The sequence below is a fragment of the Peromyscus californicus genome, unplaced genomic scaffold (assembly GCF_007827085.1).
Source record: "Peromyscus californicus insignis strain IS unplaced genomic scaffold, ASM782708v3 Scaffold_19__1_contigs__length_69161282, whole genome shotgun sequence".
NCBI classification, from domain to species: Eukaryota; Metazoa; Chordata; class Mammalia; order Rodentia; family Cricetidae; genus Peromyscus; species Peromyscus californicus.
The window spans coordinates 38,231,896-38,250,894 of record NW_026294491.1 but is presented as its reverse complement, the minus strand read 5'-3'; the positions used below and the strand labels follow the sequence as shown (position 1 = coordinate 38,250,894).

At 55.1% G+C, this 18,999-nt stretch overlaps 1 protein-coding gene across 2 annotated transcripts; it reads left to right on the top strand.

Moving 5' to 3' along the window:
* The first annotated feature begins 3,174 nt into the window (after positions 1 to 3,174).
* Positions 3,175 to 17,683, top strand: Arid5a (AT-rich interaction domain 5A). 2 transcript variants are annotated; one of them, XM_052745173.1, is made up of 7 exons: positions 3,175 to 3,282; positions 10,971 to 11,086; positions 11,949 to 12,069; positions 12,355 to 12,407; positions 12,820 to 12,917; positions 13,274 to 13,436; positions 13,788 to 17,683. In XM_052745173.1, exons 1-7 carry the CDS (start codon positions 3,279 to 3,281, stop codon positions 15,000 to 15,002), a joined length of 1,770 nt encoding a protein of 589 aa, XP_052601133.1. In that variant the 5' UTR covers positions 3,175 to 3,278; the 3' UTR covers positions 15,003 to 17,683. The 2 variants fall into 2 exon arrangements, with proteins under 2 accessions (XP_052601133.1, XP_052601132.1); XM_052745172.1 differs by having other exon boundaries at positions 10,968 to 11,086.
* The last annotated feature ends 1,316 nt before the right edge of the window (positions 17,684 to 18,999 follow it).

Sequence of the window (18,999 nt, the reverse complement as noted above, 5' to 3'; positions counted from 1 at the left end):
ACAACTTGCACAAGGTTGTACATCTGGGCTGTGTATGAGTGCAGATGAAAACCCCAAATTCTTCCCTACCCCAGGAGGATTCAACTGGCACCTTTCAGGTGCAGGCAGTTTAGCATCTTGGGTTTCCGTTGGGTGGGGGGAGGGCTATAGAGCCCCCTACCCGGAAGCCAGCCCTAAAGAAACACAGGAAGCTGTTCCAGATTCAGCAGGGAGGTGCAGAGGGAGATTGGAGCACCAGCTTTTAAGCACCCTGGGGACAGTGACCATACCTCTCTCTTCTCCTAGGAAATTGTCCCTTGGTGATCTGGGACTCAACCCTATCCCAACACTGCCACCTTCCCAGTCCCTCATCCCCAGCCCATCCCCAAAGGCCAAAAGCTATTCTTGTCTCTTTCTAAAATACGCATTTGAAACCAATGAGCCCATTTTTTCCATTCCCGGGCTTGGGCCTGGTCTATTTCGAGCCTTTGTTGTTTTCCATGAGTTGCAAATGCCACTGTGAAGCAAGCCTTTCCTGGACAGCTAGCATGGGGTGTGGGGTGGGGGGTGGGGGGAGCAAAGCAGGGCCAACAGTTAAAAATACTCCCCCACTTCATTCCCCTTTGAAAACAAGGCCCCAGGGGGCATTTTGCAACTGCTGAGCCTGGGAACAGAGCAGAAACAGTGGGGAAGACAGGCTGCTTGTCCTGTTTTCTGAGCACACTGAACCGCTTTGAAGGTCTCCGATGAAGCGTGGCACCGACTTTCCTGTGTGATTTCCAGCAACTTGCTTACCCTCTCCAGGCCTGAAAGCTAAAGGATGAGACCCGCCCCCAAGGTCAGGTCCCCGGAGATGGACCAATGTGAGGTGATAGAAGGTAGGCTTAGCCCAGGCTCTCCCCAGAAGTGCTCTAAGAGAGCTAGAATTCTCTCAGCAAGATTGGGGGGGGTTGTGGGGGAGACTATTGAGAGATCACATAAGGCACAGACAGTAGCTGATGCTAATGGAGAAATGACCTGTGTTTTAACTGTAGACATCTCTATGACAAAAACAATCAGAATTGTATCAGCTAAAAACACACATTAAACAAAGTTACGTGTTTTACCATACCATGGATACAGGTATTTATGAAAATAAGTAGGGAACATTCTGAAAGACTATCCAATCTGATAAGGAGAGGGAGGGAACTGGATTTGGGGCAGGGCCAGAGAGGACTGATTTATTCTCAATGCTTTTTCCGGAAAGAATGTGTTTACACATTAGTGGTGTTTTGTTTTTCTTCTGGAGGCTGGCAGAGAGACAAGATACAGAGGGGCTAGTAACAGCTCACACTCTCCAGGGCTGCTACTCTGTAGAAGGTGGGTGATGGAGGAAGGCGGCCTTGAGCAGGGGGAGAGGCGTGGCTGGGGGGGAGAGGCTGGGGGAGAGGCATGTAAAAGGAAGCTTGAGCAACAGGGGTGTTTATGCTTTCAGGAAAGCAAATGGAGGTATCATTCCTCAGCATGATTTATTAGCTGTTGTAGATTACTTTTAGTTGCAAACAGTTGCCTCAGGAGACAATTAAATTTAGATCATATTGTTCTCAGGTTGCCCCAGACAGGTGTTGACTTGCTGAGCCTTTGCACAAACAGTCCTGTCTAAGAGTATGCTCTTCTGCCTGGATGGCAGGGTCCCTCTCTCCAGAGGTAGGATTAGCTGTGGTTTTGTGAGGTAGTGAGTGCCTCATTGATGCAAGTATCCAGTCAAGGAGGTAGCAGATGGCCTGTGACACTGTCACTCCTGTGACACTGAAGGCCGTATCCAGATCTCTATACCTAGCCTGGCATTGTGGCCGGTCCAATCAATCCTTACCCAATGGCTGCAGGTGGAACTAGAAGCCTGTGTGACGTTTCCAGGTGGTACCTCTTGGCAGATAGCATCTCTGCCAGTCTCAGATCTCTCGAGGCGGAGTGTGGCTTGTAATCTTGGATGTAGGAGGTACTGTTGCAGTCATTATTCTGGTGGTTATTCTGAGCAGTTAATAAATATTGACAACAATGTGTCTGTTACCAGATCTGCAAGCTCTGGCTGTTACAATTATCCCGCCAAGCCTAGTGTTGCCTGCCCCAGGCTGAGCTTGCAGATCTGCAACTCCAGAGCCCATGGGTAAGGGCCTGAGGGTCAGACTCACCAAATGCAGCCTGGTCCATTTGTTTCGTGTGAAGGGGAGCACTGAAATGTTGGAGCCCTCCTCATCTGTGCCCTTATTCCGGGGTTGAGCTCTAAGCCCCACCATTTACCAGCTCTATGAGCTAATGAATCTCCCAGGCCTGTTTTGCTCTATAAAATGAGGAGAATGATAGTGTGAAATGCACAGAGCTGTATGAGTATTATAATTAACGAACAGAATTTGATTCTGGGGATACCAACTACATACTAGGAACAGAGTTCAAGTCCAAGCTTTTCAGCAGCTGAGGCTTCTGTTTTTAAATCTCGAGTCTCAGCTTCATCTTCTATAACCCACACAGGTCCAACTGACTGCTCTGCCTTGTCTTGTCCCCACTCACCATAAACCTAACACCCTCGTCTCCCTTACTTCCTCTTTGCACAGTTCAGCTTGTGGCTGTCACTCTACATGACATATGTGGGCATGGGCACTACAGGCAGGCCTAGGACATTAAGCCTGGGCCACGGACTGGCCTCTGGTAGGTTAACAGTACTCACCTCTCTATGTAAAGCTGGATAAGATGGAACTGGCCAGGACCACTTCAGGTCCAAGTCAGAAGCACTTGGTTTAACCCCACCCAGTCTTTGGCACGCTGCAGAGAGCGGGCAGTTTTCTTTTCTTTTCTTTTTTTTTTTTTTTGGTTTTTCGAGACAGGGTTTCTCTGTGTAGCTTTGCGCCTTTCCTGGAACTCACAGAGATCCGCCTGGCTCTGCCTCCCGAGTACTGGGATTAAAGGCATGCGCCACCACCGCCCAGCCAAGCGGGCAGTTTTCTATGACTCTAGTTTTGCCTCTAGGTAAACCCGGGGCGGCCGTGATTCTTTAATGTCCTGCATGAGCCCCTCGCTGGAAAGTGGGCGCACACTACAACTTCCAGACATCCTCGGGCTCAAGGGGCGGAGCCCGCCCCGCCCTAGAAGATAGGATTCACCAATGGGAGCCCAGAGCGCCGGGGGGGGGCGGGTCCAGGGGCGGGACCTCGGGGGAGGCGGCAGTCCAGCCGCAGCGCGAGTCAGTCGCGCCGAGAGCGCAGGGACTGGACGGCTCCGCTCGTCGAGGGTCTCTGGTTGGCGACGCGTGATCTCGCTGGGCCATGGGTAAGCGGCTCGCAGGCGGCGCCGGGGTCGGAGGGCTGGGGACCCGGAGCGATCGCGACCCGCGCGGGGCCACTCGGGTGTCTGTGTGCTCCCTTCTCGTGGGAAGTCGGGGCGGCTAGGGGCTTCCCAGGCGTTTATCTCGAAACTCTCCTCTCCGGCTCTGGACTGAAATTCACTGAGCCGCCCACACTTCCTGCTGCGGTTTCAATCTCAAGCGGCTCTGGGCCCATTTGTTGTGACAGCTGTCAGCAGCGGCGGCAGCTTCTCGGCCGCGGGCCCCTCCCTGCCCCGTGCCAGCCCAGCGCTTCTCAGAACCGGAGGCGCCGGGGTCGCGCGCGCCGCGCTTCCCACTGCGGCCGCGATTCCTGAAAGTGACTGCGCGGGTTTTGAAGAACTTGCTCAATGCGCTTTGAAGAATCAACGGTTCCTCTTTCTGCCGAGGGACGTGCTGATGGTTTGACGGCCACAGGCTTCAGGTCCCCCGCTCCTTCTCTTCTCTCTCCTCTTCCCCTTTCTTTTTGTTTTCTCTCTTACTCTTCTTTCCAGCCCCTGGCAGGAAAGACGGCTTCTTTTTCCTCGCCTGATCCTCTGACTTTCCCTCTCTTCCCTCGGGTCTCTCCAGAGGGACAGACAGGGTGGTGGCCCTGGGCTGGGGGTGATTAGTGGAGAGAGGGTAGAAGGGCAGGCCGCCAGAGTGCAACGAACAAGTTTGGCTTTGCTCTCAAGCTCGAGCTAGGACACAACCATGCCACCGCATGTGTGACCCTCCACACTGCCCAGGCGTCATACCCTGGCTGGGGTCACGCTCCACACCCCGGCCCACAGGCGCAGTGGGGTTGCCAACCCTGGGCCTGGAAGGCCTCACATTCATCCCAAGTTGTACTGCTCTGGCCTGCATCTCCGTGTTCGCAGTCTTGTTTCAGAGGAGGGGTCACAGCAGCCAAAGGAGGGGAACAGGTGTTCCTGGCCCCGCCCCGTGGGCACTGTTGGGAATTGATGCACATCTCAGGGTCTCAATGCCTAAACAGGATGCCAGGGCAGGGGAGGGTGGGTGATGTTAGCTAGAGGGTCTGGTCTCCACAGCAGTTACGGAGCCCAAACTAACTGCTTGGCCTAGAATTTGAAGTGACGGGGGCAGAATGGGCCTTAGAATCACCCCTCCATTGGCCTTTTATTACAGTCAGAAAAACTGAGGCATAGAGATGGGCTCAGGTCTGATAGTGAGTGAGGGCCAGGCTTCCAAGACCCCTTGCCCTTCTCTCCTTCCCTGGTGGCCTTCTGTTGCCCTAGGTGGGAAGCTGATCTGCAATGGTCTCCTCCATTCCCTCTTGGACTAAGGTAGCAGGCACTGTGCCGGGGTGAGGGTACCAGAATGGAAACGTGGTGAGGTAGGGAAGTACCCTGTGTAGGGGTTGTACCTCTACGGTTGAGTCACCTCCCTGAGCCTTGTTTCTGCCTAGGTGGGGTGGGAAAACCGGAAACGATCCATATATAGGGCTCTGTTTTCACCAAACCTATGGACAGAGGGGCGGGACTATGGGGGACTCAGTCCTTCCAGGAGTAGAGTCTCTTAGGCTAGTCCAGAGCTGGGTAGCCCCGAGAGGCTGGAATCTCATACCTGGTGCCACTACACCCCCGCTGTGCCTTTATGAACCTCTCAGGACTCTCATCTTGTCTCTAGCCACTAACAGGGCTCACCTCTCCCTTCCCTGGCAGAGGTGCCAAGGATAGGCTGTGCCTAGTTCTGGGCCCTGGATCCTCAGACTCCTGTCCAGCTAGCTGTCCTCAAGGCTGGCTCTTGACAGGACCCTCCCCCCCTCCCCATCCCCAAACTGCCCACTGGAGCATGCCCAAGGAGAATGCCAGGCAGCCGGCTTCTGGGCCACGGAGTGGACTGACCCGCTTCAAAGGCTGCCTTTGTTTCCGCTCCAGCTTGAGCTCAGAGAAACTTAAGCCAACAACCTCAGGCAAGGGGGTGGGGCCGTGTCTGCCGGTTGTTATTGAGGTTGCTGGTGCCTTTATTGTTGTAATTGACGTCGTGTTCCCAGTCAGCGAGTTTTCATGAAAGGAAGTGTCACTTCCTTCCCATCACACGGAGGGTGACTGGGGTAGGCAAATGAAAGAGACAGGAGGAAAGTGGTGCCCACGCCTAGCGAGCCTGGCAGCTCCTGGGAGGTGTGTGGCCTTGAACACTCCCTTGAGCATCAGGGTTTCTCAGATCCGAGTGTGTTCATCCCGTGTACTTCGGTCCGTCTTTCGGGAGCACCCTCGGGAGAGTCAGATGGCCGTGGGATCAGGCAGGTGTCAGCCAGCAAGGGTGTGTGCACACTTTCAACTTCAGCTTCTAGGGGAAGCCTCGTTTCTTGCTTTCCTCGGCTTAGACTCCTGGCCGTTGAGCCTGGCACCCCCACCTTACAGAGATGAGGGGACAGAGCTACCGAAGCAGTGATGGCGGTGATGAAAGATGCACCCAGCACGGCAGGGTGGTGCATGCCTACCGTCCCAACACTGGGAGATCTGATCCAGAGAACCGTATGTTCGAGGCCAGCCTGGGCTGCATAGACAGACCCTGTCCCAAGCAAACACATAAACGAAGCAGAGAGGCATCCGTGTGGTACGAGAGCCCCTCCTCCTCCTTCACCCTGCACAGTCCCATCTGATCTCAGCTCACTGGCTGGCAGGGTGGGGGAGGGGGCGGGCTTACAGGGACCTCCCGCTAGCTCTTCACGGATCCCACTGCCTCTCTGACTCTTCTACGGGGTGTCCCTCACCATTTTCATCTCCCCGCTTTTACACAGAGCCTCTGTCTACCCAGACAGCCTGGTCCCACTTCTTCCGGGATTCTCAGTAGTGTCTAGTGGCTTTCCTTCCTTAAAGGTGGTACCCTGTATTGCAATGATGGGGCCCTGGGAGATTCCAAGGCCAGGCACGTTGATCCACATGGTAGAGCTTCTTCTGCCCCTTCCTATTCTGGGTTTGGTTAGCTCGGTTGTCCACACTGACTTATTCTTATTAGCGAAGTGGGGCTACACAGCTCCACTCAGGCAATGTGGCTAAGTTTCTACCCTCTGAACTTAGATGGGAAAGCCGAAGGTCTCCCCGTCCTACTCACAAAGCTCTAGATCTTAGGGTTCAGGGTCTTGGCGCAATTCTGTAGCTTGGAATCTCAGCTTTGCTATTGGAAAGGTGTGTGTGTGACCCTGAGGCAAGTTGTCCAACCTCTCGGAGCCTCAGGCATGACATCTGTTAAAAGGAGGAAGATTCAGTAAAGGCTTGTGTTAGATGCCCAGCCCCAGGCAGCCCAGAGATTAGCTTTGGTGGAGCCGCAGCCAGCGCAGAAAGGGAAATGGGGCGTGGCTTGAAGACACACCGACTTTGGCAAGCTTGCTCTGATTGGAGACAGAGGCTGACACTGGGCGCTTCGTGCTGTAGTTTAGAGGCCGATCTGCCTCAGACGCGTCCTTGGAATTGATCAGAAGTCAGTCATAACCCAGGAGGGACTGAAGCAGCTCTCCTGCTGTACCCTTCTGCACCTCCCTGATGCCTAGAGAGGGACACCATCACACCCTGATCTCTTGAATGGACAGTGGAGAAGGGAGCCCCAAGGAGCTGTGGAGGGAAGCCCTGCCATTCCAACCATAAAATTACTTTCATTGTTACTTCATAACTGATTTTGCTACTGTTGTGAATGGTGATGTCAAGATCTGATATGCAGGGTATCTGATATGCAACCCCCGTGAAAGGGTCATTCCATAAAGCTACCAGAATTAAAACCCACACATGGATGCCAGCACTCCACCGTGAGAGGAACAGAATAGAAGGTCTAGGCACGACCCCAGGCATGCTTCTGTCAAGTGTGAGGCTGTAGGGAGAGCAGCATTTCATTCACTGCGGAGGGGGTCACTCCACCAGCATTTGGCACATACCTGCCCGGCGGAGGAAAACATGGGTAGACCCCTACCTCACACCCTACACGTCACACGTCACACCTCACACCAGGAGAGAGTTTCGATGTGCTGCAAGGAAACATCAATCCCCGTTATCATTATTGTTTCCCGTCTGGATGATATTGTGGAAAGCAGGCTGTCTTTTTAAAATAATTGGTCCTCTTCTCTACTCAAGAGTGGGACATCGAGGCACTGGCCCGGAAGGGATCTTACACACACGCTCTGATGTAGATGAAGACTCGGATAGTGGTAGCAACAGTCAAATAGGGAAAGGTGGGTTTCTCCTGTCTTACAGGCAGGGTGATCCTGTGCCACCAGACCCTTCCCACTCCCTGTAGAGCCAGAGGTGGGACCCAGCCTGATACTTCATGCTTAAACCAGGAGTTTCAGGAGCCAGGCAGCACGGGGCACTGTCTAAATCTGTGGTTGTGGGTTTCATAGCAGAGCCTTTCCTACAGATGATTTACCTGGAACCCATATCTAAAGGTGATTGGGGAAATGAGGGGTTAAGACTGCCAGGGACAGGACAGAGGGTACCCTGCCTCCTCATCTAAAGCTGCAGAAGTCAGGGCCCAGAAGGTCCTGCCAGGGACAGAGAGAGTGTCCTGGCCAAGAGAGAATGGACACCAAGTTCATTTGGGGACTCAGGACACAGTGATAAAGAAAGTATTTCCCTTTGTGACTCAGGGGTGGGAGCTCTGATCCCTTTTCCATTTGGGGCCAAACAGCTTGGATTGGCAACTTCCTTTCCAGGTAACCTGAGTGCCCTACTCCAGGAGATTTTCCCTGAGTGAGCATACAGATAGCGGAACTGAACGGAGCATCGGGGCTAGGGATCACCTCCTGGTGGCTGTTCACCTGCAGCCTGCTGGGATCCCTGGGAGCTTTTCGTTCTAATGAAGCCCCACTCAAGGCCATAAACATCTGTCTTTGAAGAGCTTCCAGGGGGTTGTCATGGTCCAACTGTGTTATTTTTTGAGATCCAGGGGCCGGGCCATGCTAATTCTTTAGCAGCAAGAAGCCCAGGTCACACTAAGGGATAGATGGAGAGTCCCTGCGGCCGGTGCCCAGGATCTGAGGAGCATCTGGAAGGGAGCATCTGGAAGGGAGCATCTGGAAGGCGAAGAGGCCTCAGGCTGGAGGAGGGCTGGAGCAAGATTTGTTTCTGGTTATCAGACTTGAGATTCACCCAGAGGTGGCAAAGGACCCCTCGGAGCCTTTTCCTCCCCTGTCCCAGAAGCAAAGACTGAGGCATGGAGTTTCAGAGAATGTGGTAGAAAAGGGAGTACAGTTGTCAGCTCCTGAGATTTCTGGAGACTGGCCATGAATCTGATGTCTGGAGCTGTCTAAGACAGTGCCCGAGGCTATTTAGGCCCCGGCAAGTGTTAAGATGAACGTCTCTGTGAGCTTATTTGGACACTCCATGAGGACTTTCCCAATGGTGACCATAATCACAGCAAGCCATTGAACCAGTGGTCAGACAGATTTTGTCTTGAGTTCTGGTGCCCTAGGGAAATGCTTAGCCTTGTGACATCTCTGGCTTCAGTGTCCCCGTCTTTAAAATGGGGTCCCTCCTGGGACCAAATGAGAGAATGCACCTGCAGAGCCAGGGACCCAGAGGCAGGGACCCGTACCTGTGAGCAGACATAGACATGAATGGCTGCACTTGTGTGAACTGTCGGAGGGAGAGCGGGCTTTCCAGGAGCTGAACATCCTGACACCGGGTCCTCTGGGTCATGTGGCTGTGGGACCAGTGTCCTCCAGGAGATTCCTCTTTGCCTGTGCTGATAGGAAAAATCTCCCAGCTTCCGGCAATAAGGGTTCTCGGAGCTGGAGCAAACCAAGAGTTGGTCCCATTGTACCGGGTTAGCAAAGAGAAAAGGGAAAGTTGTCGGACTGGGGGGGGCGGGGTGCCATGGCTCACGCCTGGGATCACTTTGCAGGTAGAGGCCGGGGCTCAAGGCCAGTCTGGGCGACATTGCGAGACCATTTCAAAACCCAAGGAAAGTGCTTGGTGGGCTGGAAGATCTGAATAAAGCACAACGAAATGTGTGAAACGCCACAGTAAAATCTGTTTCTTTGTATGCTAACCGCCCCTCCGCCAAATGATTTAAAAACATGTCTGCGTAGAATGTACCAGGCCCTCGACTCCATCCCCCAAACCACAAGGGAACAGATTAGCAGAAGAGGTGAGCGTCTAGGCCAGCTGTGCTGGCCCATCCTATCATTGCAGCGTCAGAGAGATGGACGCAGAAGGGCCAGGGGTTCAAGACCATTCTCAGCTACATAGCAGATTGCAGTCTGGGCTACATAAGCCCCCGTCTCATAAAATGGGAACAAAACAAGTTCCCTTTTAGTTGGGCCTGGTAGCACGTGCCTGGAACCCTATCCTTCAGGAGGCAGAGGCAGGAGGATTCCTGCATGTTTAAGGCCAGCCAGGGCTCCGCAGTGAGACACACCGCCTCAATTAATTAATTAATTAAAAAGATTTGGTTCCAAATCTGATGCCAGCCTGCCTCATCACCTGAGGCAGTTTGGGTTGATACTTTCGCAGTGGCCTCTCTGTGACGCTTTTACAACCTCCTGCTGCCCAGGCCAGAGCTTCACTAAACAGTGTCGTGCGTGCGGCTTCTCGCGGGCCATTCTCCTTTACCTGGCACGTGTCTTGAATGAGAGGCCTCACAAGGTGTGGGGAATCGCACAGTCCAGTCATTACCAGACAAGAAAGAGAAGGACGGGCTGGAGAGATGGCTCAGAGGTTAAGAGCACAGACTGCTCTACCAGAGGTCCCAGCAACCACATGGTGGCTCACAACCGTCTGTAATGGGGTCTGGCGCCCTCTTCTGGCCTGCAGGCATACATGCAGGCAAAACACTGTATACAGTATACATAATGAATAATCTTAAGAAAAAAAATTTTTTTTTTTTTTTTTTTTTGGTTTTTCGAGACAGGGTTTCTCTGTGTAGCTTTGCGCCTTTCCTGGAACTCGCTTTGGAGACCAGGCTGGCCTCGAACTCACAGAGATCCGCCTGGCTCTGCCTCCCGAGTGCTGGGATTAAAGGCGTGCGCCACCACCGCCCGGCCCAAGAAAAAAAATTTTTAAAGAAAAAAATGGAAGGACTCACAATGCTGGAGTTAGCTGGTGCTGGGAAAGGCCAGCCAGAGGTAGGGATTATAGCTCATTTGAACAGCCATTAAGAGCCTTGCTACACAGGGGCAATTGGCAGTGTGGGGACTCGTAAATAAAGCCTTGTCAGCCTTCAGCTGAACTGCTTACCGTAAGGCTTTCTACCTGAACACGGGCAGGTTTGAGAGACTGTCCCCGAAACACACCCTACCCATATCCCTCTGACTTGATTCTGGACAGTAATGATGAGGCTGAGGGTTTCCTGCAGAGATGTAGGGGTGTGGCTAGAACAGAGGAAAGAAAAGGGAGTGGCTGCCGAGGCAGGGTGAGTGTGTGCGTGTGTGCGTGTGCGTGTGTGTGCGTGTGTGTGTGTGTGTGTGTGTGTGTGTGTGTGTGTGTGTGTGTGTGTGTGTGGTGGTGGTGTTTACAGGAACAGCTCGAGTGTGGTACCAATACTGGCCAGCAGAGGGCACTCTGGAAGGGCTATGAGCACTCACCCCTTCTCTGACTGATGTGAGGGGACCAATCCTCAGGCCCCCCCCCCCGCCCCCGCCCCCGTTCCTCCTGCCCGCATCTCACCTGCCCTCTCCGCATTTGCTCCTCTCTCCCAGCAGCACCTCCTGCCAAAGAGAAAAGGGAGCAGTCAGAAGAGGGTGACCTCCTAGAGCTCCCTGTGTGCCCCAAGCCCGATGGTGAGCAGAGTAGGAGCCAGAGCCCCATCCAGCTGGAGGTGAGTTTGGACAAATCCCCGGACCTCTTCCTTGCTGGGCTCAGCCTCCCGGGAACCTGAGATACCCTGAGCTCTGAGAGGGAGACAGGCCTCAGCCTCACGCTGCAGAGCTGTTTGGGGCCCCCCCCGCATTGGAAGATGCAGGATCTGGATGCTAGGCGAGGCGGGACCTCACCCAGTTTCGTAGCAGAACTCTCTGCAAATCAGACAACCTGGACTCTGATCACAAAGCCGTCAAACACGAGTCTGTGGTGTTAAAAAAGAAGTATTCCCAAACCAGGAGGTGGTGGCGCACGCCTTTAATCCTAGGACTTGGGAGGCAGAGGCAGGTGGGTCTCTGTGAGTTTGAGGCCAGCCTGGTCTAGAGTGAGTTCCAGGACAGCCAGGACTACACAAGGAAATCCTGTCTTGGGGGGGCGGGGGAGAAGATAATCCCACCTGTCCACCAAGCTGATAAGGGGAAGCTGCAGGCTGTTGGCTCAGAGAGGCCGGCCCCCTGGTACCAGGAAGCATGAGTGCCTTTTGCTGTAGGGTTCTAGGGACACTAAGCCTGCCTTCCAGGAACTAAGATGGATAAAACAGATCAAAGCAAGATATACCTGGCCTGGAGGATGCAGGGCTGCCCCTGTGGCCACTTCTAGGCCTTGTCTGTCAGCACTCTGGAGTTCTAGATTCCAGCCCTTGACCTGAGCCTGGGCCCCAAGCTCATAGCTGCCCTTGTGTGATCCAGGACAGGCGGCTGGGTGCTCCCAGGTAGCCTATGGTCGGGACCTAGGCACTTATTCCTTTGCACAGCCGTGTGGTTTCCGGTGCCCAGCTGCCCATCAGTGGGGCCCAGCCATGCCTCCTGCTCTCTCCCCAGGACTCTCCTGAGGCAGGCGAGGAGCGGGAGGAGGAACAGGCCTTCCTGGTCAGCCTCTACAAATTCATGAAGGAGCGGCACACGCCCATCGAGAGGGTACCCCATCTTGGCTTCAAGCAGAGTGCGTTCCAGGGGAGGGGTACGGGGGGGGGGAGTAGATTTAGGGGGACCGTCGGGATCTTCCCAGATAGGACAACAGGCAAGGCGCCTCTGCTCCAGGTGACCCTGGATGCCTCCCGCTTACCGGGGTTGCCTATAAGAACGATACCTCCCTGGAGGCAAGGGGTGGAGTTGGGTTCCCATCCTCTTGACCATCAGGCCAGCCTGCCCCGTCCATAACGGTGGTCTCCTCTGGGAGCGTGTGGGTTGCAGGGGCTGACAGTCTGTCTTTGCCTCTCTCCTTCAGTTAACCTGTGGAAGATTTACAAGGCCGTGGAGAAGCTGGGGGCTTATGAACTGGTAAGGAAGGGCTCTCCAGTTCCTTGCTGGTCTCCAGCCTCAGCCATACCCCCGCAGGGGCTCGGGAGCAGGGGGGTGCTCAGCAGGGCTTCCTGGCCTGCGGACTTGAGGAAAATCGGAAAGCCCGGGTCCAGCCTGCGTGCTGTGGGAGGAGGGACCGGGTCCTTTGCATCCCTAAACAGCTTTCTTCCCACACCACCGTCCCCTACTCCAAAACCCGCTCTGCCTAGCAGTCAGGTAGCCCCTGGGAGGGAGAGCTGGTGGGCACTAGTAACCTTCTCCAGAATCCTGCCCATGGCTGGAGAAGGAACCCCAAAATTCAGCTCTCGCCCCACTCTCTGCAAGGGGAAACTGGAGCAGAGAGGGTCCCATGGCCAGAGAGTACCTACCCATTGGCCTATCCTGTCTTCAGGTGACGGGCCGCCGTCTCTGGAAGAACGTGTATGACGAGCTGGGGGGCAGTCCAGGCAGCACCAGTGCGGCCACATGCACACGCCGCCACTACGAGAGGTATGGGGTACCGACCCATGGGGTGCTGCACACCTAGGCCTTCCCCTTCCGGGGTCTTAGCGGGTGTGTGCTGGGAGTAAGGCGCAAAGACAGTATATAGACGGATGTGCCGTTTGTGTTGGGGGTGTGGGGGACAGAGTGTATGTGCCACAAGCGTGTCCTTGTCAGGGTTGGGTTGGGATCTTCCGCGGGATGAGGAAGAGCCGTGGTGGGCCGAGCGTGCGCACTGGCAGGAAGGAGCAGACAGCTTTGGAGACAGCAGGCGCTCTGGTGGTGAGGAGCCAGAGGGGCTTAAAGGAAGCCGAGGCCAGCTGTGAAGAGCTAGGCTTCTGATGGACGCACTGGCTCTTCCCCAGGCTGGTCCTCCCATATGTGCGGCACCTGAAGGGCGAGGATGACAAGCCACTGCCCCCTACCAAGCCCAGGAAGCAATACAAGATGGCCAAGGAGCTGAGGGGGGATGACGGGACCACTGAGAAGCCAAAGAAGGCCAAGGACTCAGAGAGGCACGTGGACCAGGTAAGCACGGAGCAGAGGGAGGTGGCTGTCACAGCTCCCACTCCTGTTCTGGCCAGGGCGGCTGACCCCTGCTTGGCATGCTGGGAACCTGCTGCTAGGGCAGGAGCTGGCTGAACTTTGGGTCCTCTGAAGACCGGCTGACACCTGCTCACAGGACCCTATGCTGGGATTGCTGGGAGACTAGGCCCCATCTGCTTGGGACGGGGCGTCTTGGAAAACTTTTGACCAAAGGTGTTGCTAAGAGCTAAGGGGCACTGTTGGGTGTCCTCTGAGGGCCTGCTGCCTCCAGGTCTCTAGGTTAGATGTACCGTCCTGCACCCAACTCTAAGACAAGGCCTTTTCTTATTCCAGACCACACCGGGAAAGACCAAATCAGATGCCGCTGGCCTGACACAGCTTCCCAGCCAGGGACCCTCAAGGGATAGTACAGAACAGCTCGGCCCAACATCTGGGCCCTCTCTGCCATTCGCGGGTGCCAGTGGCTGCCCTGAGGCCTACAAGCGGCTCTTGTCCAGCTTTTACTGCAAAGGGGCTCATGGTATCATGTCCCCACTGGCCAAAAAGAAACTCCTGGCCCAGGTCAGCAAGGCAGAGGCCTTGCAGTGCCGTGAAGAGGGCTGTTGCCATGGAGCAAGAAGCCCCAGCGGGGACCGTCAGGAAAGTCCCCAGAACCTAAAAGGGCCGGCTGAGAACTCTGAACACCACCGGCTAACCCCACAGGAAGGATTGCAGGCCCCCGGTGGCAGCACCAAGGTGGAGGTGCAGGAAGGCCCCTGCCCCGTAGCCCCCACTTTCTCAGGCTGTTTTCATGCCTACCCCACCGAGGTGCTGAAGCCTGTCGGCCAACACCCCAGGGACTTCTTCTCTGGCCTCAAAGACAGGGTGCTGTTGGAACCGCCTGGGAAAGAGGAAGGGCTGACGACCAAAGAGCCCCAGCTGCTGTGGGATGGGGATGCCAACCGCCCCTCCGCGTTCCAGAAAGGCAGTTCCAGACAAAGAAGTTTCTACCCCAAACCCAAAGCCTGCTGGGTGTCCCCGATGGCCAAGGTCCCTGCTGAGAGCCCTGGAGCCCCGCCCCCGCTCCCCAGTAGCCCAGGCCTTGGCAACAAGCGCAGCTTGGAAGAAGAGGGCTTTGCTCATGGTGGCAAGAAACTGAGAGCAGTGTCTCCCTTCCTGAAGGAGGGGGATGCCAAGGAGTGCAGAGGCAAGCCTGCAGCACCTGGCTTGGCTGTATCCTGTCTGCTGGGCCCAGCCCTGGGTCCCACTCCTCCAGATGCCTACAGGGGCACCATGCTGCGGTGTCCTCTGAACTTCACCGGTAGCCCGGACCCTCTGAAGGGCCAGGCCACACTCCCCTTCAGTCCCCTGGTCATCCCAGCTTTCCCAGCCCATCTCCTGGCTACAGCAGGCCCCTCACCCATGGCTGCCAGCCTGATGCATTTCCCTCCCACGTCCTATGACACTGTCCTCCGCAACAGACTGGGTCCAGCTTCATCTGCCTGGCACATGCCACCCGTCACAACCTATGCGGCACCTCACTTCTTCCACCTCAACACCAAGCTGTAGGTTGGATCCTGTTGTGCTGTGCTGTGAGGATCTGATGGGGCCTCAAAAGGCCAGGTGCTGCCGGAAACCTCAGGCCAGAGCCCACTGCCTAGAACTCCCAGGCCAGTCAGCTTCCCCGAGTCTGTATCCTCCCCGGGCACAGACAGGAGGGAGGCAACAGGCTTGTCTTAACGAATCAGCCTGAGCCCAAAGCCCAGGGACCAAATGGTGGCAAAATCACAAAAGTACCTGAGCTGGTATTCTCTCCCTCCACAGAGGTCAAGAGGACCGAAAGGCAATGGAGCTAGAGAGTGGCTCAAGGCATCCAGGTTGGCCATGAAAGGTCCAATAAAAAGACACTGGTGGGATTGCACCCAGCCCTGAGGTGTACAGCACTGGACTTTTGCAAGGGGATGTGAGGCAGGAGCCAGCTCGTGGATGTGGTCACCAGTGTGGGAGCAATGATGAAGTGACCCATTCTGTTCAGGATGCTCCCACCCCACTGGAGTGCAGGCCCAGAGTAAAACTCAGCCTCTTATGCACAGACGCACAGTCGTGCTTCCTTTTGCTCCAGCCTCAGGACACTTGCCTGTTGAGGTTGCCATGGTGCAAAGCCTAGAGCACACTGGTGACTTGTGAGACACGAGGGAGGAGCTGGGTGACTCCAACCCTCCGAGCTGAGCCACAGGCCCAGCCCAAGGATGCATATGCCCTGCATCTTTGAGCCAGAGCTAGGAAAGGAGTTGCTTGCTTTAAGAGGTTCTTGCTATGTTGCTCAGATTAGTCTCAGACTCCTGGCCTAAAGAAACCCTGCTGTGGCCCTCTTGGTAGCTGGGACTACAGGTGTGAGGCATGGTACCCGTGAAAGGGGGCTTTTGAGGGTGCGAAGACAAAACCCAAGTTATCTGTCCAGGTAGTGGGTAGACTTGTGAACCCTGCTGCCTAGTGCTCTTGGGGACCTGCCACCACCACACCCACTTTCCTGCTCTACATACTGGTTTTGGGGCGAGGGGCAGAGGGGACCCATCTCTGCCTGGGAATCTCTTGCCACGCCATGGTAAGCTTCAGCTGTGGTTGCTCCAGGGGCCCACACAGAAACCCTATGGTTTCGCGCCCTCCTCCCTTAGAGATGGCTTGATCTGCCGGTCCCAAGGAGACTGTCAGCACAGCTTCACAACCGTTCCCGGAAAGGCAGTGCCACCATGGCCCAGAGATGCCAGGATGCCAGAGAACCAGGTCAACAGATGGTTACTGACCTGCGTCAAGGGAACTCACCCTGTTCCTGACCTCAGGCCATGGACAGGAGGGCAAGTTTTTATGGCCCTCTTAGTTCACAGGTAACATGGCTAAGGGCGGGGACAGGAAGCGACACTGAGGATGCCTGGCTTTGGGAAATGGTGGTCAGCGAAGGTAGCTGCCTGTGAGGGGAGCTATAGCACAGGTATCCAGAGTGGGGGGGGGCAGGTGTCCAGTGATGCACTCAAGCATCTTCTAGCTCCCCACCTTCCTCCTGGAGACTCTGAGATGCCGGCGGCCTGTGTATGCGGATGACTAGCCCTGAGCTCCTGGATGCTTACTGCACCCATATGCTGTGTCCCCATCCATGAGCTTGTGCAGACCCATTGAGGAGGGATTCTAGGCTAACAAATGCCGTGGGTGCTGGGCTGCACACCGTGGGATCAGATCCCAGGAGAGGTGGAGGCTACCTTTGTGTTTGGAGGGATCCCCTTCATCTACAAAGTAACACTAGTCTCCAACTGCTCAAGGGTCGTGTTTGGCAAACAGCCTGACTTGGGTATAGGTTGTTCAGGACTGCAGCGGTGGGGCCCCCTGCAGGCACATCTGGAAAATGCACATCTCGTGGGGTAGCAGGGTAGATGGATTCCTGGGCCCGGACTCTGCTACTTCTGCCTAAGCAAAGACACTAGAAATGAGTGCAAGTCAGCCTTCTTGGAAGACCTCGGAACTCTGCACTGAACACTATGTATTTGCCTCACGTGTGAATTCTCATTCTCTTTCCCATTGTGAATGAGAGAACTGAGCTCAGGGGTGACTCCAGACACCATGCTGGCTGATGGGGAGTGCATGTTGCACACACACATCTCCCCTTGTTCGTTCTTGTCCCTGACAGACTGACCCAGAGGACCCAGAGGCCAGCAGAGTTCTCAGTGTCTGTGTTCAGAGCATAATTTGTGTTCAGGGTCGACTTTCAAATCATTCATGGCGTTTGAGCTGCTAATGGTGGGAGGTGGCAGAGGCCACCCTGGAATTTGTACTGACCCCGCCCCTACCCGTGGTCCCAGTTCATTTCCCTGGAAACAGCTTAAGTGTGATGAGTTAGGTGTTCAGCAGGTAATACCTTGGTTTGCTTTGGAGGTTAAAGCGTGCTGCCCCTTTATCTGTTTTGGGTGCTCAGCTTGGTGGCATTAATGCATTTCTCACACTGGGCAGGTATCATCACCACAGTCTTAAACAGAGTGGCCGAGAGTATCCTTTAGAAGACCTTGAGAATGACTGGAGGAGGTGACAGAGAGGCAGAGCAGCAAGTCCCCAAGGGAGCGGCAAGAGAGTGGGGTCCGGGAGCCAGGGTCCTGTGAGGGTTGGGACAGAGCGAGCCAGAGGTGACTAAGGCTGGGTTTGGTGCCTTCTAGGCCAGGGGGCAGTTGGGCTTTTACATGAAATAAAAGAAAGATGGACGAGTGTTCTGCCTTCCAGATTTTGTTGTTTGCTTTATGGTGCTGGGGATAGGACCCGGGGCATTATGCATGCTTAGCAAGCATTGATCACTGAGCTACATCCCAGCCCCAGCCTCTGGCAAATGGTGGATCTGGATGCTCTGGAGACTAGAATGGAGCAGGGAGCCTATCCTTGGAGATGGAGGTGGCAGCATCTGGATACAGGTCTGGGGATGCTGTGGGCGTGTCTGGCCAGTATTGCTGTTTAAACTCTGGGTGGGGGCTGGCCTTGGAGAAGGACGAATGAGCGATCTCCCCGAGTGTCCAAGCTGCCCAAGGGCATAGCTAAGGCATCTGAGGAGCTCCGGTTTCCACTTGAGGCTAGTGGCATGAGTATCATTGCACCCGGGAGGCCAGCTGGATGCAGTCTTCAGGCAAGGGACAGTTAAGCCCCACTCCAGTGGGAGCTGAGGTGGCTGCAGGGTGGTATTACGGGACCAGGGAATGAAGCGGGGTGTGTGTGTGTGTGTGTGTGTGTGTGTGTGTGTGTGTGTGTGTGTGTGCTGGGAACAGGTGGTCAGACCTCCAGACTTCAGGTCCTGGTGAGCTCTGGACACTGGAGGGGGTGGGCTGGGGTGACGAGAGGCTTGGCTGTAATCAGTTACTGGTAAGGTAGAGCAGGGAGGAGCTGTCAGGAGAGCTCGGGTGTGGGAACTCTGAAACACCGCAAATGAGGGCAGCCGGCACGCTAGGTGGTCACCGCAGCCAGGGTAAGGTGCACGGGCACAGGAAAGAGGGAGATGGGAACTTAAGCAAAATCAGGACAGGAGCAGCAGGCAGAAGTTAGTTCTCACATGGAGCTGCTGTGGTGGCCAGAGCTGCTGGAGGGGACTTTAGGAAAAGCCAGAGGCAAGTGAGAAACTTCCGTGGCTTTAAAGGGATTTGAATTACGGGCGGGCAGAGACTGCCTGACGTGTGTTGATGTGTTTGTTTGCTTTCCAGTGTGGTGGATGGAACCCAGAGCCTTGTGTATGCTAGGCGAGTGCTCTACCACTGAGCCACATCCTCAGCCCTGAGGTGTTTAAAAAACAGTAGAACCAACAGCACTTAAAACATTGAGTTTCTCTTGAGTAGCCAACATTTCTGGCCACATGGGATGACTTTCTGAATCATGATGGCGGGAACCCATCTATCTTCGATAGTCTTCAGCTCCCCCGCGCACCCCCCCTCCCCATGTCCAGCCCTTAGGGAGCCAGTCCTAACCAACTGCCCTGATTCCCACCACTCAAGTTGGAGTGATGACTCTGTTCAGACACTAGGTGGCAGCTGCTGTTCTTCATGGC